This window comes from Lepus europaeus, chromosome 21 (assembly GCF_033115175.1).
Source record: "Lepus europaeus isolate LE1 chromosome 21, mLepTim1.pri, whole genome shotgun sequence".
NCBI lineage: Eukaryota > Metazoa > Chordata > Mammalia > Lagomorpha > Leporidae > Lepus > Lepus europaeus.
Window position 1 is genome coordinate 24466175 of NC_084847.1, and position 25026 is coordinate 24491200.

The 25026-nt window shown below is 59.8% G+C and overlaps 2 protein-coding genes across 4 annotated transcripts; both read right to left on the bottom strand.

Moving 5' to 3' along the window:
- Positions 1–34: 34 nt before the first annotated feature.
- Positions 35–7498, bottom strand: SPNS1 (SPNS lysolipid transporter 1, lysophospholipid). Of its 3 annotated transcripts, XM_062180190.1 has the most exons (13): positions 7415–7498; positions 6874–7166; positions 6707–6772; positions 4888–5024; positions 3769–3920; positions 3539–3605; positions 2293–2438; positions 1863–2018; positions 1469–1658; positions 1202–1267; positions 873–971; positions 485–656; positions 45–345 (listed from the first exon to the last, which is right to left on the bottom strand). In XM_062180190.1, the coding sequence occupies exons 2-13, from the start codon at positions 7112–7114 to the stop codon at positions 251–253; spliced, it is 1587 nt and encodes a 528-aa protein (XP_062036174.1). In that variant the 5' UTR covers positions 7115–7166; positions 7415–7498; the 3' UTR covers positions 45–250. The 3 variants fall into 3 exon arrangements, with proteins under 3 accessions (XP_062036175.1, XP_062036174.1, XP_062036173.1); XM_062180189.1 differs by lacking the exon at positions 7415–7498 and having other exon boundaries at positions 6874–7313; XM_062180191.1 differs by lacking the exons at positions 4888–5024; positions 7415–7498 and having other exon boundaries at positions 35–345; positions 3769–3820; positions 6874–7323.
- A 4785-nt stretch (positions 7499–12283) lies between these two features.
- NFATC2IP (nuclear factor of activated T cells 2 interacting protein) lies at positions 12284–20522 on the bottom strand. The gene is made up of 8 exons (XM_062180361.1): positions 20116–20522; positions 19771–19843; positions 18339–18456; positions 17705–17785; positions 17437–17623; positions 16436–16580; positions 16195–16304; positions 12284–14459 (listed from the first exon to the last, which is right to left on the bottom strand). Exons 1-8 carry the CDS (start codon positions 20494–20496, stop codon positions 14301–14303), a joined length of 1254 nt encoding a protein of 417 aa, XP_062036345.1. The 5' UTR covers positions 20497–20522; the 3' UTR covers positions 12284–14300.
- Positions 20523–25026: the final 4504 nt, after the last annotated feature.

Genomic DNA, 25026 nt, shown 5'->3' on the forward strand with positions numbered 1-25026 from the left:
GCTACAAAGTTTATTCGGTTACAAATAGCACCAACCCCCTGGGGCTGCTCCAGTGGAGGGGACCCCACCCCCTCCCCACCCCAGACCCCCAACTCCTCCCCTAGGCTGCCCATGTAGTGTCTGGGAGCTGGACAGGGCCCAGGGTCCCTCCTGGAAGCTGGGCCGGGCTGAGGGCTTAGGCCCGGGCACCTCGTGGGCCAGGCCCCAGGGCCCGCGGCGGCAGATGTGTGGACAGGTGAGGGACGGCCACTCAGATGAGCACACTGGACACGGGGACCCTGGTGGAGCGGCCACGCTGCGGCACCACGATGCGGTCATCTGCGGGCCCCGCCTCGGCCAACAGACCTGTGGAGGGCGGGGTAAGAGCCAGGGCTGGAAGGTCGGCTGGAGCAGACCCGCAGAGCCACCACCAGGAGGGGGACACAGAGCCGCCGGCCCCAGCGCTGAGACAGCGGCTGGGAGCCAGGGCGGGGCCCGCACTGACCCTGCACGTGCAGCTGCGCCCGCCGGCGGTCGCCCTCGATGAACATGGCGGTGCCCAGGAAGGCCGCCCCGCCCAGCGCCCCGACGAAGGCGCAGAGCATGAGCGAGAACTGCAGGGCCCGGAACTCGGACAGGAAAGATGGCGGCCAGCTGCGACGGAGGCGGTCGGAGATCTGCGGGGGGCAGGGTGGGGCGTCGGGGGCGGCCTGGGACAGCCACGCAGGGGGGTCTCCGGTCCCAGGAAAGGGGGTGGGCCCTCGGGGACTCTTCCAAGACAAAACCCTCCCCACCCAGGGGAGGTTCTAGGGTGCCCAGCGCCTGCGGCTGCCTAGGTGGACCACTGCTTAGTGCTGGGAGAACAGGGCCCCCAAGCCCGGGGTGTGGCTCACCAGGCCGATGAGGTAGGGGCTCCCAGCGTCGCCCAGCAGGTGGGACAGCACGATCTGGAAGGCCTCGGCGGTGGAGCGTCGCGTGGGGATCACCACGTACTGGGGGGAGGGAGGGGCCTCAGCCTCAGTGGGGGCTCTCGGCGGGGTGGGGGGAGAGGGGGCGCAGGACAGGGCCACGGCTCAGCCTAGGCTGAGATCACAGGTGTGACAGGGGTCAGGGTCGCAGGCCCCTCGGGGGCTGGGCTTTGTAGAGCAGGTGGGGCCCCCGACCCTAGTTCCTGCTCCCAAAGCCGAGGGCAGCAGGGGAGGGGGGCTGCCCGGCCACTCACCAGCAGAATGTCCGCCACAATGGCCCAGTTCATGGACAGCAGAGTCTCTCCAATGAAGATGAAGATCTGAACACAGCGGTGGGAGGGGCCTCACAGGGACCCACTCCCCAAGTCCTCCCCACACCCGGAGGGAGACCCGCGCTGCGGCCGCTCCTAGGCTACCACCACCAAGGCTACTGCCCCGCGCCCCAAGGCTGGGAGGGGCCAGAGCTGGGACTCCGCCCCAGCGCCCACTCCTCCTCCCTTGAACCCGCGCTGGCTACTCACGTAAGTGGCCACGATGCTCCCGCGGGCACAGGCGAGGGACAGGAAGAGAAAGGGTGCGGAGCCCAGGAGGCCAGCGGCACAGACCAGGGGGTCAGCCCGCGGGTTGGAGCGGCGCAGGCGGCGGCTGATCTCCACACCCAGGCCCACACCCAGGACCCCGGTGAGGCAGGTGATGAGCCCGAAGATGAGGCTGGAGGTGGCGGGGGGGGGGGGGGGGGCACAGGGGCTAGCGCCTTGGCCCGCCAAGCCCCCATGGCTGGCCACCCTCACAAGCCCAGGCTAGGCGGGCACAGAGCTGCCCAGTATCCCCCAGGCCAGGACACAGGGAGACTCTGGGATGGGAAGAAGCTTGGGATCAAGACTCACCCCACCCCGCCCCACCCCCCAGGGGTACCTGTCCGAGGAAGAGCAGGAGTCTCCAGGAAGGCAGGGGGGGGTCTCCCCCAGGACCACCCGGGAACGCAGCAGGAATGCAGGAGCCCAGAGGGCCAGGGAGCCCGTGACGAAGGCCACAGCCGTGAAGCCGAGGGAGGACAGGATGAAACTAGGGCTGCAGACAGTGGGGCGGGCTCAGACCTCAGCCAGGGGTGACAAAGAAAGACCCTCCCTGGCTTAGTTCACTAAGATGTAGGCACCAACCTGGTTCCGCCCAAGGCCTGGGCCTGCAATACAACCATCTGCCACAAGGGGGCTGTGCTAACTGAATTCCTGGCCAGGAAGGGGGAGTCCACCAGACCACACCCACTTAAAATCCAGTCCCAACCTGACTTCAAGGGGTCCCTGGGGACCCTCCAGATGTTGGACTAACATGGGACTAAACTCACTTTCTTGCCAGAGCCCTCAGATCCGCCCACCACGATGTGGGGTTCAGGGGTGGCGAATTTGAGTGGCGCTCCACAGCTCCCCGTGGTGGCTCTCGCACTACCAGGAACAGCAGCAGGACGGCCACCACTCCGAGACCCGGTGTCACCTGGGGAGAGAGCAGGCTTGGGCACGGGCAGGCACACCCTCAACTGTGGGGCTGGGGGAGGGAGGAGGCAGACAAGAACTGCTCAAGGACCCCAACCCACAGGTGAGCACCTACAGTCTTGGGGCGGGGGCTGCCTCCTGGGGTCACCCTGTTTCTCTTTATTTTCATTGCATCTGAGGGTGGAGTGACAGGCAGATTTCCCACCTGCTGGCTCACTCCCAAATGCCTGCACATGGCGGGGCCTGGCCCCTGCCCTCACCTGCTGCCTCCCAGGGGGTGCAGTGGCGGGAAGCTGGCTGAGAAGCGGAGGAGCTGTAACTCGAACCCGGGGCACTGCCATGGCCTGCCATGTCCTCCGGCAGCAGCGCACCCGCTGTGCCAAACGCCTGCTCCGGGGGCCCCTCTCTGGAAGGCCTGACTTTGCTGCCTCTTTGGTAAAAGCACCTGGATTCTCTACTGGGAAACCCTCTCCCCCATTTCTCTCAATCAGACACGGCTCAGGCAGGATCCCAGCTGCAGCCAGGCCTCGGTGCTGGATTCTATGCTCCTCCATCCGAGCAGGATTCTGCGCCACAGGAAGGCAAGGACGGAGAGAACACACGGCGCAGCCTGGCTTTACGCAGCCCCTGCCGGCGCTTCACGGTGAGGACAGCCAGGGGCACGCACGGCAGGCGCTGCCCAACAAGCGGGGCTCTGAGTGGGGCGGGTGCCCTGGCACAGCAGGTTAGGCTGCTGCCGGAGACCCCAGCATCCCACAGAGCCCTGCCTCCGGTCTCAGCTACTCCGCTTCCGATCCAGCTTCCTGCTAGTGCACCTGGGAGGTGGAGGCTCAAGAACCTGGGCCCCTGCTACCCGTGTGGGAGACCCTGAAGGAGTCCTTAGCTCCTGGCTTCAGCCTGGCTCATCCCCAGCTGTGGCAGGCATCTGGGGCGTGACCCAGTGGCTGGCAGATCTGTTTGTCGGCCTTTCAGATATCTACGTGAATCTTGAAAACAAACAAGCAAAGTTTAAAGCGGGGTGGGGTGGGGGGAAGGGAGAGGGTCTGTAGGGAGAAAAGGGGGACCCCTGAGAGCGCCCCGCCAGGTCCCAGCCAGACTCACCCGCAGAGCCCAGTGCCAGTCCCCAGCCACGTCCTTCACCTTGGAGCCTGCAATGTAACCCAGGCCACTGCGGGGCCGGGGAGGCACAGGAGGGCCCCGGCTGTCAGTGACCCCGCCCACGCCAGGCCAAGGCCCCCCCTCCCCGGCCCCGCCCCCGGCCCCAAGCCTGCTGACCCCCCCCCCCCGCCCTCGGCCTCCCCGGCCCCGCCCCCAGCCCCAGGCCCGCTCACCTGCCCACGGGAATGGCGAAGTAGAACACGCTGAGCATGCGGCTCCGCTGGTCTGCCACGAAGAGGTCGGCGATGAGCGTGGGGGCGATGGTGGAGTAACTGGCCTCCCCGACCCCCACCAGGCCCCGGGTCAGGAGGAGCAGCCAGAAACGCTGCGGAAGGAGACATGGGGGTGGTGGCACCCCGCCGCGGAACCAGCCGCCCCAAGCCCGCTCTGGCTCCGGGTCCAGGGGAGGCGCCTGGATTTTCGCGTCCGACACACGTGGGCTGGAATCCTGGCTCCACCCCTGCCTAGCTGTGACCGTGACAAAGTAACCTAACCTCTCTGACCCTCAGCTTCCTCACCTGCGAAGGGGGACAAGGACAACTCGTTCACGTGGCCGCTTTGCGGCTCCTGTGCGCCCAACAGGTGGGAAACACACCGGAGCTCCTCCCTTGCCCACCCCACCCAGGAGACCCAGAGGTGAATGAGGAGCTGAGGTGGGCGGTTATCTGGCTGCTAAAGGCCCCGACGCGGAAGGCGGGCGCGATTGCCCACGGAGAGCGCGCAGCACTGCAGGGCAGAAGACGGCGGAGCAGGCTTCCGAGGCGCACAGAAGCGGCAGCCCGGGACGCAGACGCTGCAGGAGGGCTCAGCGGCTCAGCAGTGCCAAAGGCTCCCAGGGGACTTAGCCAGACCGGGACCAGGCAGTAGGAGGCGCCCTGTCTTTGGCAAGGGCAGAAGTTGGTGGGCAGGAGACGCGGAGGCGCGGACAAGGCCAGAGTCCTCCCTGCCTGCTGCTTCCCCCCAGCTGCCCTGCGCTCCGAGGGGCCTGCCGGGAAGGGGAGGAGGGAGCCAGGGCAGCCTCCCCCGTACAGAGACATGAGCACTCGGGGATGCCGTGGAAGCAACCAGTGGGCAGGGGAAGAGGGGACGATGGACAGAAGAAGATTCTAGAAGAAAGGGGGAGGGGACAGCAGGCAAATGAACTCAGGCAAGGAAGGGTATAAGACAGCACGGACCAAGGAAATCGCAGAAGCTCCAGGCCGGTGGGAAACTGACTCCCTCCCAGGGAGCGGCAGCCAAGACCAGCAGGGGAGCGGGGTGTGGCCACAGCAGCGGCCAGCTCGGGGCCTCACCTCTCTGGGGATGAAGGATGACCCCAATGTCACCAGGGACCAGAAGGCAATGCCCCCACACATGAGATACTTCCGATTGTACCTGTCACCCAGGTAGCCAAACACAGGTGCCAACACCATGTAACTGGAAATGAACACTGGGAGGAAGCAGAGAGTCACAGCCCCGCCCAGCCTCCCTGCCCCTCGCTCTCGCCCCAGCCTTGGGGTGGGCGGCGCAGGACTGACCAAAGCATTAAGAGATCCCCACCCCTCCCCCCATCATGTCACCCCACCTCCATGTCCATCAGCGCTTCCTGCTGGTCCAGTCCCAACTTCAGTGTTTCTAGACCTCCCAGTACGGAACGAAAGGGACAGTGGACCGGTCACTTCCTCCCGCCCAGGCAAGAACTAATCCCGTGATTCCCCACCCATCCCGCCCCTGCCTACCTCCCCAAACTCATGGTCCCTTCCTCTCGCTGCATCCCAGTGGCCCGGTCAATCACCAAGGTCAACGCCATCGTAGGCACCCGAGTCCCCGCTGTCCCCTTTGTCCAGGACACGCTGTCCTCTGCCCCTGAACCTCACAGAGCTAAGCTCCCCCTCAGCACCAACGCTATGGAAAACCACTCGCTCTTAGTTCAGGGCTGACTGACTGCTGCCCCTCTCACACAGCAGAAGGCAAAAGGCCCCGACTGCTCACAGCCTAGCACAAAATACGTGGTCAATACGCGTGCGCAGTGAAAAAGTCGCGAAGCTGGGCTGCCTAGAAAGATCTGCTTTTTGTCCAGCTCAACAGCTCTTTAGACCTCATCCTGTGGTGCCAGTCTCGTTTCTCCCAAAACAAAGCGCTCCTGGTCCTCCCTTGGAGACAAGAACATGGCAAGGCCTGGTCTCGCCGCCTTGGCCTGCCTCTATCTCGCTGTGTGGCCTGGGCAAGTCTTAACTCTTCTCCAAGCCTCAGTTTCCTCACAAAGTGTGGGCAGCACCGCTCACTTCCTCCACGCAGCAGCAACAATAGTACCTGTTCCTAGACGGGCGGCAGGGTCACAGACAAGGACAGGAAGCGAAGATGAGGGAAGTGGGGGAGGGAGGAAAGAAAGAGTGGACCTGGCCCTGGGTCTGCCTCTCCCACAAGCCCCAAAGTTCTGCTTTTTTTTTTTCTTTTTTTTAAGATTTATTGATTTTGAAAGCATTATAGAAAGAGAGGGAGACACAGAGATCTTCCAAACCGCTGGTTCATTCCCCAGATGGCCCCAAGGGCCAGGGCTGGGCCAGGCCAAAGCCAGGAAATCCATTCAAGCCTCCCATGTGGGTGGCAGGGGTCCAAGCGCTTGGGCCATCCTCCGCTGCTTTTCCCAGGCCATCAGCAGGGAGCTGCCACGGAACTGGAGCAGCCGGGACTCGAACCAGCACTCATACGGGATGCTGGCATCACAGGCGGTGGCTTTACCTGCTATGCCGAATCCCAAAGTTCTGAAACAAGCAAGACTTTCCTCTCCCCATTCCAGACAGCCCTTCCTGCTACGATTTCCAAGTGCCTACCAGGTGCCAAACGCCGCCCTCGGCACTTCGCCCTTATTCATGGAGTCCTGAGATGGACTCTGTCTTAGAGTTACGGAGAATGAGGCTTAGAGAGGTTGAGTGCCTTGCCCACCAGCACACAGGGCACGGGAGATGAGATGGGAGCCCAGGACTGTCTCAGCCACAGCACTAAGCTGACTCTAAGCTGAGCCCAACTCCACAGCGCAATCACAGCCATCGCATCGCCTGCCCTCGCTCTGCCCACTGAGCCTCCACGTGGAGAAAGGAAGAAAAGCACGCGCTGCTAGGGACCACTCACCGGTCTGGATGAGTCCGGAGCTGCTGTCTCCGATGCCGAAGAACTGCTCAATGTCGGGCAGGACGCCTGTGGGGAAGAACGGGGCCGAGCCCGGCCACGCAGCCTCAGCCCAGAGCCCTCGCCCCCTGGCCCTCGTCCACGGCTCCCTGCCGGCGGCCAGCCCCTACCCGCGACGGTGAAGCGGTCCATGTAGTTCAGGAGGTTGATGTAGCAGAGCACGGCCACTATGAGAGCCGAACGAGCCGCAGACAAGCCCGTGATGCGCTGCAGCCCCTCCCGGTCAGGGACCTGCGGCTCCCCGGCCTTCGGGCTCCCCACGGGCCCCGGCAACCCCGCGGGGCCGGACCCCGGCCCGTCGTCCGGGTCATCCGCCTGGCTGAGGAAGGGCGCGGTATCGGACCCGGCCATGGTCCCGGGGGGCGCGCGCCCGCCCGCGCTCCGCTCGCACCGACGATCCCACCTGCGAGGGGTTGGAAGCTGGAGAGAGGAGGCTGGCGGGAACCCAGGAGAGGGAAGTGCGCCTCGAGACCGACAGGCGCTGGCCCCAAAGCACAGAGCGCGGGGCTGGGAAGGGACCCGGGTCCGGTCATGCCGCCCCAACCCCCCAGACACAGCGCGCGGAGCCGACCGTGGAACGCAGGTGATGCTGGGCACGGGAGCAGCCCGAGGGGCACGTGATCCCCCCTCCCTCGCTGGGCCCACCCTCACCCCGAGAGGCGCTCCCCTACGCTCGCGCTCGCTCAGCCCCGGCGCTGCACCGCGGCGGCCGCCATGTTGGCTCGAAGCCGGTCATGTGACGCCGGAGTGCGGGCGGGACCTCCCGGGGGAGCCCGCCCTCCAGGCGGGACCGGCCGCCCGGCTACGGAAGCCTCCCGGGCTGCGGCGGCTGCGCCGGCTCCCGCGTCACGTGCCCGCCGGCCGGTCGCCGGGGTAACCGGGGCCGGGTCTCAGACCCCGCGCTCCGGGAGCCTCGGGCTCCGATGGAGCTGTGGCACGCGGCGAGGTCGCCTCGCCCCTCGGGGTCTCAGCTGCCGTGTCTGGCAATAGACGCCTTTCTGTGGCTCAGAGGCGAGAGGGGGAGCTCGAAGATTGGGAGTAGTGAATATCCCTAGAGACGCCAATGACAGGTGTTGGCTCCCGGCCTCGTACGTGCTCAGCAGGCGTTGCACGAAGGCTGAGCAGCAGCCTCTGGTTCGGACTCCCCAGCGCGACCGGCCTGGGGTCCCCCGAGTCCTCTGTGTGCGCGCTGACGCGTCGCCCACCAGGCCGGGCTCCCTGGGGTCCTTGCGCCCTCTGGCGGTCTCATGTAGGGGAGGTAGGGGCTCAGCGCCTTCGCACCCCCCAGCTGTCGGAGCCCTTGCACCAGAGGATCGCTTGGAGGGGTTTACAATGCTACCACTTCGAGGGGCCGGGTCAAGCCGCTGCCAGCGACACTGGCATCCCACATGGGCGCTGGCTTAAGACCCGGCTGCTCCACTTCCAATCCAGCTCCCTGCTGCTGCTCCTAGGAAAAGCAGTAGAGGATGGCCCAAGTGCTTGGGCCCCTGTACCCACGTGGGAGACCTGGAAGAGGCTCCTGGCTTTGGGTGGGCCCAGCCCCTGACGTTGCGGCCATTTGGGGAGTGAACCAGCAGATGGAAGGTCTCTCCCTCTCTGTAACTCTGCGTTTCAAGTAAATAATAAAATTTTTAAAACAAAACAACTCCTTTGAGGGGAGCTGGGGGTAAGACACCTTCGGGGCTCCCCGGCCCTCCATATCAGAGTGCCTGATCCATTATCCTGGTTTCTTTGCTTCTGATCCAGCTTCCTGCTGGTGCTGTCTGGGAGGCAGCAGGTGATGGCCCAAGGGCTTAGGCCCCTTCCACTCACGGAGACCCGATGGTGTTTCTGATATCTGGCTTCAGCCTGGTCAACCCCCGGCTGTAGCAGGTATTTGGGGCGAGACCTGGTGGATGAGACCTCTCTCGCCACTCTCTCACTGTACTTTCTAAATAAAATATAGGAGCAGCTACTGTGTACCTGGCACCTTGCCAAGTGTTAGGCTAAGGATTCCATTCCTTCCCTCATGGAGCTCATCTGGGGGAGACAGCTGGCAGCACATATGCAAGAGTACACCTGTAGGGGCGGCTGGGACTCAGCACAGCTGTTGTGATGCCGCCAGCCCATATCAGATGCTGGTTCCAGATCCACCTGCCCTGCTTCCAATCCAGCTCCCTGCTAATGCGCCGGGAAAGCAGCAGATGGCCCAGCCTTTGGGCCCCTGCACCCACGTGGGAGACCTGGATGAGTTCCAAGGACCTGGCTTCAGCCTGGTCCAGCCCCTGGTCATGAGGGCCATTTTGGCGGTGAGCCAGCAAATGGAAGACCCTTCTCTCTCTCTCCCTCTTTGTCACCTGCCTTTCAAGTAAATACGTTTTTAAAAAATATTTATTTTAGAGAGGTAGAGACAGAGAGAAAGGTCTTCCATCCGCTGATTCATTCCCCAAATGGCTGCAATGGCTGGAGCTGAGCTGATCAGGAGCCAGGAACCAGGAGCTTCTTCTGGGTCCCCCACATGGGTGCAGGGGCCCAAAGACTTGGGCCACCCTCCACTGCTTTCCCAGGTGCATTAGCAGGGAGCTGGATTGGGGACTCAAACCAGCACCCATATAGGATGCCAGCACTGCAGGCTGGGACTTTGACCCGCTGCACCACAGCGCCGGCACCCAAATAAGTCTTTAAAAAAAAAAAAAAAAAAAAGCCGCTGCTTGGGACCCCTGCATCCTAGAGCAAGTACCTGGGTTTGAGTCCAACTCCACTGCCAATTCTAGCTTCCTGTGAAGGCCCACGTATGTCCAAACAAAAGCTTGTTTATGAATGTTTGTAGGATTATTCATAACAGGGAAAAAAAAAAACGAAGGGGAAACCCACATGTCCATAACCAGGTGAACAGTGTACCTGTACGACATGCTCCTGAGCAATAAAAAGGCATTGTTAGCAGGCCCAGGGATGTTCGCTCAGGTGTCACAGGAGCGGCTCGGAGGAAAGCTTGACTCGTGACGAGGAGAGGAGGCAGTGGGAAGGCAGATGTCCCTAAAGAAGCTGCCTCCCGGCCAGCACCACAGCTCACTTGGCTAACCCTCCGCCTGCGGCGCCGGCACCCCGGGTTCTAGTCCCGGTTGGGGCGCCAGTTCTGTCCTGGTTGCTCCTCTTCCAGTCCAGCTCTCTGCTGTGGCCCGGGAAGGCAGTGGAGGATGGCCCAAGTGCTTGGGCCCTGTACCCGCATGGGAGACCAGGAGGAAGCACCTGGCTCCTGGCTTCGGATCAGCGCAACGCGCTGGCCGTGGCAGCCATTTGGGGGTGAACCAACAGAAGGAAAACCTTTCTCTCTGTCTATCTCACTGTCTAACTCTGCCTGTCCAAAAAAAAAAAAAAAAAAAAAAAGCAAGCAGCTGCCTCCCGAGAAGCAGTGTGCCACAGCTGGCGCTGTGGCTTGTGCTGGTTCGGCAGCCGCCTGCCAGGCCAGCATCCCATGTGGGCACCAGGCAGCTGCTCCACTTCCAATCCAGCTCCCTGCTAATGACCTGGGAAAGCAGAAGATGGCCCAAGTGTTTGGGCCTCTGTACCCATGTGGGAGACCGGGAAGGAGCTCCTGGCTCCTGGCTTTGGCCTGGCCCAGCCCCGGCCCCAGCCCCAGCTGTTGCAGCCATTTGGGAAGTAAACCAGTGATGGAATCTCTCTCTCTCCCTCCCTCCAATAGCCAGGGTTGGGGGAGGAGGTTCCAGAAAAGGGAGAGTGGGAAGGCCCTCCTTGGAGCACACGTGTCTATACACTGAATGTCCAAAAATCACTCACACTGGCTTCTTGCAGCGTCAGCCACTGCACGTCTGTGGTGCTCTGGCCCCCCGGAGTACGACACTGCAGAGAAAGTTCCCTGAACATCTCTGAAAAGGAAACTCAAGGGGGTAAACTAAGTCAGATTCCCCGCCCCGGTTCCGGTGCCTGGCTTGGTTCTGGCCCAGCCCTGGTTGTTGTGGACATTTAGGGAATGAACCAGCAGATGGATGATCTGTTTGCCTCTGTCTCTAACTTTCAAATAAATAAATAAAATGAGGGAGTCCCTGGTCTCCTGGGGGATTCTGAGCATGTGTCAGGCCCACCGTGCGGACAGCTCTGCGGCCGGTGGCCGGTGGCTGGGGGCGGGCTGCCTCCTCTCTAAGCTTCTGCAAGCAGAAGTAAAGAACCTCGCCTACCTCCCAGGACTGCTCCGGGGGGATGAGGTTTGGGAGAGTGTTGGGCTTGGCGTGTGGCTCCGCTGAGGCTCCCTCACAGTTCAGAGGCCTGCCATCAACAGGGCTTTACAAGACCGTCTGGAACAATCTCTCTTGCCACAGGAGAAATGCAGATTCTTTTATCAAGAGTTGTCTTGCTCATAGCCTCCCCAGACGCGGTGCTGGGAAGATGGGGGGAACTGGAACCTTCCAGCACTTGCTAGAGGGTTTAGACAGAGGTCCAGCCACATTGGTTAGCCACCTGGCAGAATCCGAGGGAAGCTGGGGAGGTGCCATATTCAACGAGTGACGAGGGCTTCCACTCAGAGCTAAATCCACATGGGTCCCCAAAGAGGACCCCCGGCTGTGCTTCCCATCACAACCCCCTGGGGTTAGACCTGGGCACGAAATCCCCGGGTTACAGTGACTGAAACAGGACCCAGTGCCTCTCACAGAGGCCCAGCGGTCAGCCCGAGACCCTGGTTCCTCCCTGAGGCGTCCATTCCAGAGGCCACCCCGGGTCAGGAGGGCTGCAGCCAGCGCACAGGAAGACGGGCAGGAGAGGGGCACACACAGCCCACCACCAACGTGCCCTGGCACCCTCTCCCACTCACACCCAGGAGCCCCGGCCAGAGCCACAGGGAAGTCAGGAAATAGTCGTCCCTTGCATTCACAGGGAGGGAGTTCCGGAACCCACATGGGTACCCAGAACTACGGAGGCTCAAGTCCCTACACACAGCCTCACATACACTTCCAATCGTCTCTAGAGGGGCCGGTGCTGTGGCATAGTGGGTTAAGCCGCCGCCTGCAGTGCTGGCATCTCATATGGGTGCCGGTTCAAATCCTGTTCGAATCCTGGCTGCTCCACTTCTGATCCAGCTCCCTGCTGTGGCCTGGGAAAGCAGTGGAAGATGGCCCAAGTCCTTGAGCCCCTGCACCCAGGTTGGGGACTGGGCAGAGGCTCCTGGCTTCGGATCGGCCAAGCTCCGGCCATTGCAGCCATTTGGGGAGTGAACCAGTGGATGGAAGAGCTCTGTCTGTCTCTCTCCCTCTCTCTGTAACTCTGCCTTTCAAATACATAAATCTTTAAAAAGCCACGGAGGCGACTCTTCTCCCAAATATTTTGGATCCATGGTGCAGGTGCAGACCCCTGTGGGGTCGGCTCCGAGCACCTGCGCTGCGCACAGGGCCACGCTGCCCTCACCTGGGCAGGAGGAAGACCGGGGCTGAGGGATGAACGGACGGCCTCTGCCCCAGCGACCTCGGGAGTCACGTGAGGGGCGCACAGGCGGACATGCCAAAGGACACACAGCTCAAAGTGCTCCCATTTATTTTGCTGGGATTGATGACATAATTTTAATGTGTCAGGCTTATTCATGGACATGAAAGGTCCAAAAAACTGCAGCACTATCATGGGTCACCTAAATGTTATCAAACTCAACAGGAATTCCATATTCAACAAAGAAACGTTTTCAGCGGTTGACATACTTTTGCTAAATCATAGCACATATCAGTGAATGGCTTTTAGTAGACGGTATTGAGAAAACTGGCTCATCCCAGGTTGCGAAATAAACCTTGGTCTCAGATACAAAGGTGCGAATCAAATCGTTTACAAAGGGACATTCAGGGTTTAGCAACCACGAGGGCCTAGCATCCACCAATCGGAACCAGAACCGACGTCAGCCCGGGCAAAGCACCAGGGGGCACCAGCTGGCTTCGGCCCTGGTTAGTGGCCTCTGTGTAGAAGGGCCAACCAATGAGCGAATAGAAGAAAATGTAAAACATCTCAACTCCTTTGAAATAAGAAATCAGGAAAAAAAAAAAAAAAAAAAAAGGCAACAAACTTTTACGACAAAGTAGTTCCCACATCTACCATAAAACGATAAGGCCTAAAGGCCTATTTGTGGAGGGCCGGCCCTAAAACACCAACAGATAATAGAGCGGTTCTGAGTTCTTTGCAATGGCCCAGGAATAGACAAGCAGTTCCTGAGAACCAACCACGAAGAGATTAGGAGCTCCCGTTAGAAAATGAGCGATTCACAGACAGGAACACCAGAGAGGCTGGCACGTGTGACCAGTGGCCATCAGATCAGCGCACGTTCAACACAGCACCAGGGTGTGTGGGGTGACATCGAGTGCTGGTGAAGGTGGCGAGACAGCCAAACCTCAAGTGGGAGGGTCAAATCCCACCTTAAAGAAAAATCTAGAAAGCCATGGAAAAACTGGCCTGTATGACCTGTAATCCTGTCCTGGGTTCGCGTGCTACAGTTCTCAGCCAGGCACGGACGGGGCCACATGAATGGGGTTTTTATCATGGCCTTGCAAGTGCCACAGAGTTGGAAGCACCCAGATGGGCACGCCTTCAGGCTCCGAGGAGGCCCCGGGTGGCAGGTGGCACCGTGGGGAGCCACACACAGTGCCAGTGAGCGATGCAGACCTTGACTAAGCAACAGGGTTAGGTCTTCACACACGGTGAGTGAAGAAGACAGGACAACAGCGATTGCACGGTTCCGTGTCAAGTACAGTAGAAGTCAGTGCACACATAAAACATTTTACAAGGAGACATTCACATTCAAAGACATGGGGAAAAAAACACGGATAATGGAAAAATGGGGGGAAAGGAAGAAGAAAATAAAGACAGGTAATAAACACATAAGACCGGGTGCCTATGGAAGAGGCATGAAGAATTGCAGACACCATGAGACCAGAGAATCCTTACATGGGTCTTCAGCCCCGAGATGCAAAACGCAAGAGCTGGGTGTGCTCAGTGCTGTCTGCCGCGTGCGCACGAGGCCGCACGCGGCCGGAAGGGAGGCTCTACGGGGGCCCCGTGGGTGAGAAGGTGCCCAGAGCCGAGAACCCACGGCTTCACCCTTCCAAAGAGCTGTCTGCCTGAGCTTCAGCTAAGGCGGTGAGAGCTGGGCCATCCCGGAACCACACTGGTATGTGGGCCTCAAGCAAACCCCAGGCCCGGCTCCGGGAGAACAAGGTCACTGCTGCAGCCCACACCCAGCCCTCACTGCTGCGACTCCCTCTTCAGATAGGAGCAGCATTTCACACCGGGAGGAAGGAAAGGGTGGTGGTGGAAGGGAAAGGCTAGGGCGCGGACTCCTCCTCCTTACAGAGGCCATGGCCACCAACCAGCACCACAGCTAACCAGCTAGTTAACGGCTTAATATCAGCGTTGACAGAAGAGGGGGTCAAAGGTCACGCCTTGGTTTTGTTTCCACTTAAAGTTAAATTCTGCAGCTTCTGCTAGCACTTACTGGGCAAAAGGGGGGCGGGTGAGGGGGGCAGGCGATCTCCCCAAGTCCTGCCTGGGCCTCCGAACAGGGAGTGCGGTTTCAGCCCCAGACCTCAATGAGGTCCCCAGACTCCATGCCCAGATCGGCGGGCAGCTCCTTGCCTGAAAGCTTTGTCCCATCAAAGAAGAAGGAGAGCTTGTGTCCCGAGAGTCCCATGGCCTCCTCGTAGCGGGACATGAGGGTCTTGAGGGGAGAGGCCTGGAAGGAGAGGGAGAAAACCAGGGTAAGAAGGTGGCAGGAGGAGCTGGGGAGCTCCCGGGGACAGAGGAGTGCCAATGGAAGCAGAGCTGGGTTCCCCTCTGCGAGCTGGGGTGAGCCCCTTCCTCCCTCTGGGGCACAGCTTCCGCAGGCAGAGGGTGGGCACGGTGCCTCAGGTCTCAAGGTGTAGGCAAATTCCGAAAACCTCAATCTCCGCCCCCGTTAAGACAGAGGCATTGATCACCAGATTTTCCGGCAAGAGGGACCCAAGCTGGAGGCCCAGCTCCCCTACTTCCTACGTGTAAGACCTCAGACCTAAGTGTCCTGGGTTGGACGTGTTCTCCAGTCCTAACCCCTGGCAAGTGTGAACGTGACCTTACTTAGAAAGAGGGTCTTTGCAGACATAACCCGGTTAAGATGAGGTCGTACTTGATGACACTGGGTGCTAACGCCGTGTGACTAGCATCCTTACAGAGCAAGCACATTGGCTCAAGTCCCAGCTGCTCCACTTCCAATCCAGCTTCCTGCTAATACACCTGGGAAGGCAGTGGAAGACGGCCCGAGCACCTGGGCCCCTGCCACCCACATGGGAGACCCAGACAGAGTTCTTCGTTCCTGGCTCCAGCCTGGCTCAGCCCCAGCTGTCGTGGCCACTTGGGGAGTGAACCAGCAGTTGGAAGACATCTCTGTGTGTGTGTGTCTCCCTCTCGTCACTCTTTCAAATAAGTAAGTCTCAAAAAAAAAACCCAAAAAAACAGGAGGGGGCGGGTTTGCTCTGGGGAGGTATCTGGCACAAATGAGGAATGCTATTGGAAACCGGAGTAAGGTTATTATAAGTAATATTATAAAGCAGCCGAGAGCTTGGCTGAATGACAATCTACTGTGCACTGGCAGAAAATAGAATTTGAGAGGCTAGCGTTTGTGGTGTGGCGGGTAAAGCCGCTGCCTGCAGTGCTGGCATCCCATATGGGCATCAGTTCGAGTCCCGGCTGCTCCACTTCCAATCCAACTCCCTGCTAATGTGTCTGGGAAAGCAGCGGAGGAGGCCCGAAGTCCTTGGGCCCCTGCACCCACATTGGGAGACTGGGAAGAAGCTCCTGGCTCCAGATCAGCTTAGCTCTGGCTGTTGCGGCCATTTGGGGAGTGAATCAGTGGATGGAAGACCTCTCTCTCTCTCTCTCTCTCTCTCTCTTTCTGTCTCTACCTCACTCTGTAACTCTTTCACGTAAATAAACCTTTACAAAAAGAGATTTGCTTGTTCCTTTCTGGATTTTTCCACTCAATACTGACTGCAGGTAACGGACCCGGCAGAAGGCCACACTGTGTATACGATGGGGCTGATGGTGTCCCGGCAGAGCTGGCCTAAGACGCCCCTGCAGAAGCCCCTCCAGCTCTGCACACCCGCGTTTCCTTCCTGGGGAAGCGAGGGTGACCGCCATGCTTTCCCACGGAAGACTGCCGTGACCTGAACACCCTGAGCATGAGGCGGTCACGCTCAGCATGGGGCCTGGCACTCAGAAGTGCGGCTTGTTTTTGATGGGTTTTGTTGGCTGCTGTCTGAGAGTCCTCCCCAGGGCGGGGGGGGGGGGGAGGGGGTGAGTCGCGAGACTGAGGGGCAGCATGGAGTGGAGCAGAGGGTCCCGCAGGTGCAGGGAGAAAGCTGGAAGATGGGCAGAGCCACAGAGAGGGGCCAGCCAGGCAAGGGGAAGGCACGGAGAGCGAGTCTCCCACTCACTGGGGACAGCGAGACCTCCAGCGTCTGGTGCTTCTCCTTCCCCTGCACCCTCAGCTGGAGCTGCTGGGACGTCTCCGTGGCCTCCGACGAACTTGCCAGCACCACACAGTCTGTAGGAGGCAGGATGGGGGGCCAGGCCTGAGCAGGGGGTCGGAGGCAGGGCCCCCTCCAGACTCCTCCCCACCGCCCCCTCCGGGGGCAAAAGCCTCCACCAGACCCCAGTTCCCTGCCTTCCTCTCACCAATGATGTCAGCCACGCCAAGCTTCAGGGTCCTCGGGGTGGCGGTAGGGGACAGCTCCGTCTCTCCAAAGAGCAAGAGGATCCTGCTTGGGGACACCCCAAGATGGGCAGCCATGTGGTCCACCACGCTCTGTAGGGGCTCCGACTAGGGTAGGGGACAAGAAGCAAAGGAGGCCTTCCTGTCTCGCTAATCCCCAGCCCCCAACCCAAACACCCCCACCCCAAGCCGAAGTTTCTGGCCTTAGCTATTTGCTGAACTCCTCAGCTGTGAGTCTGGTCATATTTACCTGGCAAGACACAGAATACAATCATGTCAGTCAGGGCTTCAGGGGAGGAGCCGAGGCAATGAAGCAGCCACAGGGTAGGAGACAAAAGGGAGTGGTGGGGATTGTAACAACCTGGAACTCACACGCCCCAGCAAGCCAGCTGTCGGGGCCAGCACTGTGGCACAGGGGGTAAAGCCACTGCCTGAGGCACTGGCATCCCCTGCGGGTGCGTGCCGGGTCTTGTCCCGGCTGCTCCACTTCTGATCAAGCTCCCTGCTAATGCACCTGGGAAAGCAGTGGCAGATGGACGGCCCAAGTCCTTGGGCCCCTGCACCCACACAGGAGACCTGGAAGAAGCTCCTGGCTTCTGGCTTCAGATCGGCCCAGCTCTGGCCGTGGTGGCCATTTGGGGAGTGAACCAGCCGATGAAGACCTTTCTCTCTGTCTTTCCCTCCCTCTGTAACTCTGCCTTTCAAATAAATAAATAAAATAAATCTTAAAAACAAACTGACGGTTCTAAGAAAAAAAAAGCAAGTAGAGCCTTTCAGCATGGGTGAAGTTTGCCAGACACAGCGGGGAGGGGGAGAAAAACTACAGCCAGAGGTGAACACCAGCAACGTAAACGCACGGAGGCCTGAGCATGCGGTGGGCGGAGCGGCTAGCGCACCTTTGGGACCCCACAGCCCCGCCCTGGGCAGCCCCCGGCCCCTCCCCTGGCCCTGCCCCAGCACTCACCATTCTCACGGGCAACCTGACCACCTCGGCCCGGCACCGGATCTTGAGCGGGAAGAGTCGGGGGTTGTCCGGGAGGACGGGCCCCTCCACGACAACCACCTCATCGTCTGGGCTCGGGGGGCCCGGGGCCCGGTGCTGCTTGGGACTCAGGGTGGATCGCAGATCTTGGAGGCGCTTGTTCACTTCCCTGGCGTGCACGCGGGAGTTAGAGTCGGCTGCCCCTCCCCTCCCCCCACGACCCCTCTGCACCCCGCCCTGCCCTCGGCACCTTAACTTCCTGAGTGCCTGAGTGTGTTTTCTGCTTTTGCTCCTCTGCGGTGCTGCAGGCAAAGGGGAGGTGTCCTGTACCCTGCGGAGAGAGACAGGGGCTGGAGAGGGGCAACACACAGCCCGGCCGCACCTCACCGGCCACCACACGGCCAAGGGTGCTTTCCGGGAACACGCTTTCCAACGCACACAGAAAACCCGAGAGGCCACCTTGACAGGACCCAAACAGGAGGGGGAGAAACGCCTCGCCTAGAGATAAGTCCGCTCCCGGGTGAAGACCCAACAACACCCGCCAGGCACGCAGTGCTCCCCAGTGCCGGGGTTAACTCTGAACCCGCTCCAGGACTCCGGTCACTCGCGGACCCCACGGCCAGCGCCAGGTCCCGGGAGAGGAAGGAGACGCGCGGAGAAGCCAGGGACCAGCTGGTCACCCCGTATTCCTGTCTCGGGCTACGCCGCCGTGGGCCCTCCGTAAGGTCTGCCACCACCTCCTCCAGGAGCCTCCCGCCCTGCCTGAGCCCCAGGCCCCCTCTCAGCCCTTCTCCTCCCCCCTTCAGGAGCCACCCAAGGGTCCCGCCCCGCTTACCCTCCAGCCCTCCCTGCACCCAGGGCCCAAGAGCCCCAGGCTCACTCACAGAAACACCTCCTCTTTCTTCTCTTCCTCCTTATCCTGACTCCTCAGCTTCTTCCACGGAGAGCTGGTCGCCGGGGAATCCTCAAGCTGGGAACTGCCAGGGTCGGCCACGTCCGCCTCTGCGGGCAGAGGGGAGACAGGGGGAGAGTTGGCCAGGAGAGGGCCAGCGGAGGCAGAGGCTTCAGACCGGTGAGCGCTGTGGTGCCGCAGGCGGAGACACTGCTCTCCATGCTACAGCCCGTATCAGAGTGCCTGGTTCGAGTCCCGGCTGCTCTGCTTCTGATCCGGCTTCCTGCTAAAGCGCCTGGGAGGCAGCAGAAGACGCATGGGTCCCTGCCCCCTACATGGAAGTCCTAGGTGAAGTCCCAGGCTCCTGGCTTCGGCCTGGCCCAGCCCCCGCTAGTGCGCATTTAGGGAGCGAACCAGCAGACAGAAGATGTCTCTGCTTCTCCACAGTTCAAATAAATAAATCTTTAAAAATTCAGAGGGGGCCAGCACTGTGGGGTAGTGGGCTAAAGCCTCCACTTGCAGCACCGGCGTCCCATAGGGGCGTCAGTTCGAGTCCCGGCTGCTCCACTTCCAATCCAGCTCTCTGCTATGGCCTGGGAAAGCAGTGGAGAATGGCCCAAGTATTTGGGCCCCTGCACCTGCATGGGAGACCTGGAGGAAGCTTCTGGGTCCTGGCTTCAGATGAGCCCAGTTCTGGCCATTGCGGCCATCTGGGGAGTGATCCAGCAGATGGAAGACCTCTCTCTCTGTCTCTCCATCTCACTGTCTGTAACTCTACCTCTCAAATAAATAAAAATCTTAAAAAAAAAAAAAAAAAAAAAACTTCAAAGAACATTCTGTCAGCTCTAGAGTATTCCCAAAGAACTTGCTGCAGGGGCCAGCATTGTGGTGCAGTGGATACGTCACCACCTGTGATGCCAGTGTCCCATATCTGGGCACAGCACCAGTCCCACCTGCTCTGCTTCCAATCCGGCTCCCTGCTAATGCGCCTGGGAAAGCAGCAGATGGGCCAAGACCTTGGGCCCCTGCATCCACACGGGGGACTGGGATGCTATTCTTAGGCTCCTGACTTTAGCCTGGCCAAGCCACTGGGGAGTGGAACAGCAGATAGAAGATTTCTCCCTCCCTCTCTCCTCTCCCCTGTCACCCTGCCTATCATATAAATTAAATAAATCTTTAAAAAAAAATTAAAAAGTTGCTGCAGATGTAACACACTGTCGGACTCTCAACACCTGCCCCCTGCAGAATCGGATCTGCGGGATCCTGAAGTTTGTGCGTGTGCTCTCTGGAGTGATCAGAGTCGGCTTGGACAGCACTTCAAGGCCGGCTCCTCCCAGCCAACAGTGCAGCTCCCTTCCTGGCTGGGACACCGCAGTCTCCCGCCCCTGAGCCTGCGGGGCGCCTCTCCCCGATGCCCTCCTTACCGTCCTCATCTCCCTCAGGGTAGAGTTTCAGAAGGGACAGGTGATCTGGGATCAGCTGGAGGCTGCTCTGCACCTGCAGGCGACAAGCGGGACGGCCAATGTCAAGGTTCCTCCCTAAGGACCTGGGCATGCGACCCGGGAGGCCAGCTCCTTCCGGGCCCACAGTGTAGGATTCTTCCAATCTCAAAATCCAACACGCCCCAAATCCCACCCCAGGTCTTCCCGGGGCCTCCAGAGCACAGCTCCCGGGGAATCCCTTCCTCCGAACACATCTGCACCCGCTCTCAGCGGTCAGCGGAAACCCCGAGCCCGGGTCGCGGGCCCCCCGCGGGGACCTGGCCGCACCTTGCCGGAGTACACGGGGACCACCGGCGCGTCCGCTGGATCCAGCAGCAGCCGCCGCCGCCGCCTGACCACGGCCCGCGGGGGCCCCGCAGCCCTCGCGTCCGACCCCTCACTGTCGCTGTCGTCCCGGGGCGCGGCCGCCACCGGGGGCTCCGCGGGCGGGACCTCGGCCGGGTCGGCGACACCGCGCGCCGTTGCGACCTCCAGGACATCCTCGTCGCTATCGCTGACCAAGTCCACGAGCACCGGGTCCACACTGCGCTGGGCTGGGGACTGCGGGACTCGAGGACGCCGTCCCCGGCCGCCCTGGGTCCCCCGGGCCCCCCGGCCGACACCTCCGCCTCGGGGCCTCCGACCCCGTCTCCTCGCCGGTTCCGCCATGGCATACACACTCCACCGCCACACACGCCAGCCTCTACTCGCCTCGCCCCGCCCCGACGGCCACTTCCTTCTTCATTGGGCGAATAGGCTGCTAGTCAGCACCTCTCCCCGCCCACACTCCCTGGATCCGCCTTCCAGAATTATCATTGGTCAATGTATCCGCCCATCACACATCCACCACTAAAAGAAAGGCGCCAAAGATTCCAATCCCTTAGGCACAATCAGCGTAGGCTTCAATTCCGTCCGGCTCACCCATTGGCCGGGTTTCCTCTCCTGTGACAGACCTTCTTCCGAACCCGCCCACTGAAGAGACCATCTTCCTGTTTGAGGAGTGGGGCATGCTGGGAATTGTAGTCCTCAAGCCCTAAAGCTGTTGAGAGCAGGAAGGCGAGGGGGAGATCGCTTTAGAAACTGCGAAATTGGGCATGAGGCAAACGCATATCCCTTTGTGGTACCCAGTGTTCCACTCGGGGCCACATACTGTCGCGCTCACACAGCCTCCCTCGCCCCAGCAGCCTCTCCAAATAGACGGCGTCGACACATCCTCAGACTATGTTCGTAAACCCGTTTAGCTGGGTGCAAAGCGGGGTAGCAGCCCGGGACTCAAACTGGCGATCCCATATGGGATGCGGGTGTCCCAAGCTGTGGGCCCATTGGGCCACAACGCCCGCCTCAAACTTTAATTCCAATTTCCATGAACTTTAAGCAATTTTTTAAAACATTTTTCCCCCAGGGGCCTGTGTTGTGGCACGATGGGTTAAGCACCCTGTGACGCCCAATGGCACCCAATAGGACGCTGGTTGGAATCCTGGTTGTTCTCCCTTCCAATCCAGCTCCCTGCTAATGCACCTGGGAAAGCAGCGGAAGATGGCCCAAGTGCTTGGGCCCCTGCATCCACTTGGGAGACCTGTGTGGAGTTCCAGGATCCTGGCTTCAGGCTGGCCCAATACTGGGGGTTGTAGCTATTTTGAGGGAGTGAACATCTCTCTCTCTCTCTCTCTCTCTCTTTAAGATTTGTTTTTATTACCAGCAGGCACCGTGGCTCAATAGGCTAATCCTCCACCCGGGTTCTAGTCCCGGTTGGGGTGCCGGATTCTGTCCCGGTTGGTCCTCTTCCAGGCCAGCTCTCTGCTGTGGCCCGGGAAGGCAGTGGAGGATGGCCCAAGTGCTTGGGCCCTGCACTCGCATGGGAGACCAGGAGAAGCACCTGGCTCCTGGCTTCGGATCAGCTCGGTGTGCCGGCCGCAGCGCACTCGCCGCAGTGGCCATTGTGGGGTGAACCAACGGAAAAGGAAGAACTTTCTCTCTGTCTCTCTCTCTCATTGTCTACTCTGCCTGTCAAAAAATTAATAAATAAATAAAAGATTTGTTTTTATTTATTTTCAAAGGCAGAGTTAGAGAGACAGAGACGGAGGGAGAGAGATCTTCCATCTCCTGGTTCATTCTCCAAATGGCCACAATGGCCAAGGCTGTGCCAGACCCAAGCCAGGAGCCTGGAGCTTCTTCTGGGCTTCCCAGTTGGGTGTGGGGGGCCAAGTACTCGGGTCGTCTTCCACTGCTTTCCCAGAGATACATAGTGGGGAGCTGGATCAGAAGTGGAACAACTGGGTCTTGAACCCGCACCTGTTAGGTAGGAAGTCAGAAATTGAGCCAGTGTGTGTGTGAGACAGGGCTGAAGCCCAGCACCCACTGTGGAAGCTCCAGACACCCAGCATCTTGCACTTCAAAGCCCTGCTCAGACCCTGATGACCTCCCGGGCACTCCCAGCCCTTCCCCCCGGGAAAGCTCTCCGGAGACTCTCTCCTCAGGACCAAATGCTTTACCTGCCCTGATAACATGGGGCAATGAAACCTCCCCAGATACCCTAAGGGAAGCCCCTCTGCTCTGCCCAGCCAGCAAATCTGGGGAGGAATTTGCTAATTTTCACCCAACAAACCCTTCCGCCAGGACTCTCCATCCTTTGTCCTGGAGGAGAGGGGGAGGTGGGTAAACAGACTCCCTTAAAAACCTAGGGATTCCAACCGGGCTGTGTGCTCAGCTCTCTGCTCTCTGCTGAGCCGTCCGCCTGGCCTGCCCAAGTGTATTCTCTCCACTCAATCATGTAACCTTGCTCTCCCCAGTCCGAGCGACTGGGCGCTGTCTCTCTGTCCTTTCCATTCTGACAGAAGCCCTGTCCCCAATAAAGCCTTATTGCTCCGCTCTCTGTCTCATGCCTGAATTCTTTCTTGCGGAAAGACAAGTACCCCATGGCCTTTCCTCCGGTGACACACCCATATGAGAACCCAGCGTCACAGATGGAGCTTAACCTGCTATACTGCAATGCTGGCCCCGGTCTCTCTCTCTCTCTCTCTCTCTCTCTCTCTCTCTCTCTGCAACTCTTCCTTTCAAATAAAATTACTATTTCCCCCAAAAAATTGTTTCATTTTATTTCTTTTTTTTTTTTTTTTTTTTGACAGGCAGAGTGGACAGTGAGAGAGAGACAGAGAGAAAGGTCTTCCTTTTTGCCATTGGTTCACCCTCCAATGGCCGCCGTGGCTGGCGCGCTGCGGCCGGCGCACCGCGCTGATCCGATGGCAGGAGCCAGGTGCTTCTCCTGGTCTCCCATGGGGTGCAGGGCCCAAGCACTTGGGCCATCCTCCACTGCACTCCCTGGCCACAGCAGAGAGCTGGCCTGGAAGAGGGGCAACCGGGACAGGATCGGTGCCCCGACCGGGACTAGAACCCGGTGTGCCGGCGCCGCAAGGCGGAGGATTAGCCTATTGAGCCGCGGCGCCGGCCTCATTTTATTTCTTTTTTATGAAGATTTATTTATTTTATTCGAAAGGCAGAATTACAGCGAGAAGGGGAGAGATGGAGACTAAGAGCTCTTCCATCTGCTGGTTCACTCCCCAAAATGGCCACAACAGCCAGAGCTGGGTCAATCCGAAGTCAGGAGCCAGGAGCTCCTTCTGGGTCTCCCACATGGGTGCAGGGACCCAAGCATTGGGCCATTATCTGCTGCCTTCCCAGGTGCATCAGCAGGGAGCTGCATGGGAAGTGGAGCCGCTGGGACTCAAGCTACCGTTCCAATAAGGGATGCTGGCATTGTAAGCAGTGGCTTTACACACTGTGCCACGATGCTGGGCCCACCCTCCATGAACTTTCTGAAGTACCCTTGTACACCCCACAGCATCCTTCACCCCTGATACCCACACGGTACACACTCAGTGCCACACACCTTGCACACACACACACCGTGTTCAGACTGCTTGTACTGTACACCTCCATCTGGAACAGCATCTCGACCCCACCCACATGCCACTCATACACCTGCCCCTCCGCAGCCACCTGACATCCCTCCCTACCCCACACACACACATAGTGCCTCTGCTCAAGCCTTTGATGCTCTCTGAGCTGGCTCAGCCCAGGTCAACCTGCCAGGCACACAACTTCCAGCAGGTGGAGCTGTTTCCCAGGGAACAGAGGGACCCTGGGGGGCAGTGACAGAGGGGACTCCAAGGACTTCCCAGCTCCCAGAGCCCTTCAGCCCTTCTTCTTCATAGCCGGCCATCCACATTGCAGGAAGGACCCTTGTGGGAGACCAAACCAGGGCACCGCAATGCTTCTTCAGCAAATTCGAGAGGGGTCTGCAGCCAGTCTGCAGACTCGGAAACAGCTCCGAGAAGCTGTCATTTGTAGACCTTCCCAGCCATAGAGGAAATCTGCAGCAGAGCAGGTGCAAGCCCAGGCTGTCTGTGAAGTCCTCATGGAGAATGACTGCTGGGGCCACTGGAGCTTCTGGGTCTCCCACGCGGGTGCAGGGGCCCAAACACTTGGCCATCTTCTACTGCTTTCCCAGGCCACAGCAGAGAGCTGGATCGGAAGAGGAGCAGCCAGGACGTGAACTGGCGCCCATATGGGATGCTGGCGCCACAGGTGGCAGCTCTCCTGGCTAAGCCACAGCACCAGCCCCTGTGTTTTTTGTTTGCTTGCTTGCTTGTTTTTTGTTTTTCATTTAAGAGGCAGAGACAGAGAGGGCTCCCATCTACTGCTTTGTTCCCCCAAATACCACCACCAACAGCCAGGGCTGGGCCAGGTTGAAGCTGAGAGCTAGAAACTCAAACCAGGTCTCCCATGTGGGTATCAGGAGTCCGGCCACGTAAAGCCATCAGCACCGCCTCCCAGGGTGCACCTTGGCTGGAAGCTGGAGTCAGGAGCTGGAGCCAGGTATCAACCCAGGCTCATTTTTTAAAGGCAGAGACAAAGAGGGCAAGAGAGAGAGAGAGAGAGAGAGAGAGAGAGAGAGAGAGATCATCCATCTGCTGGTTCATTCTCCAAATGGAAGCAACAGCTGGGGCTGAGCCAGGCCAAAATCAGGAGCCCAGAACTCCATCTGGGTCTCCCATGTGGGTGGCAGGGACCCAAGCATTTAGGTCATCATCCATTGCCTTCCCAGGAGAAGCCAGAACTTGAACCAGTACCTTTCACATAGGATGCCAGAGCTGCAGGAGGTAACTTAACCCACTGCACCACAACACCAGTCCCCATTCT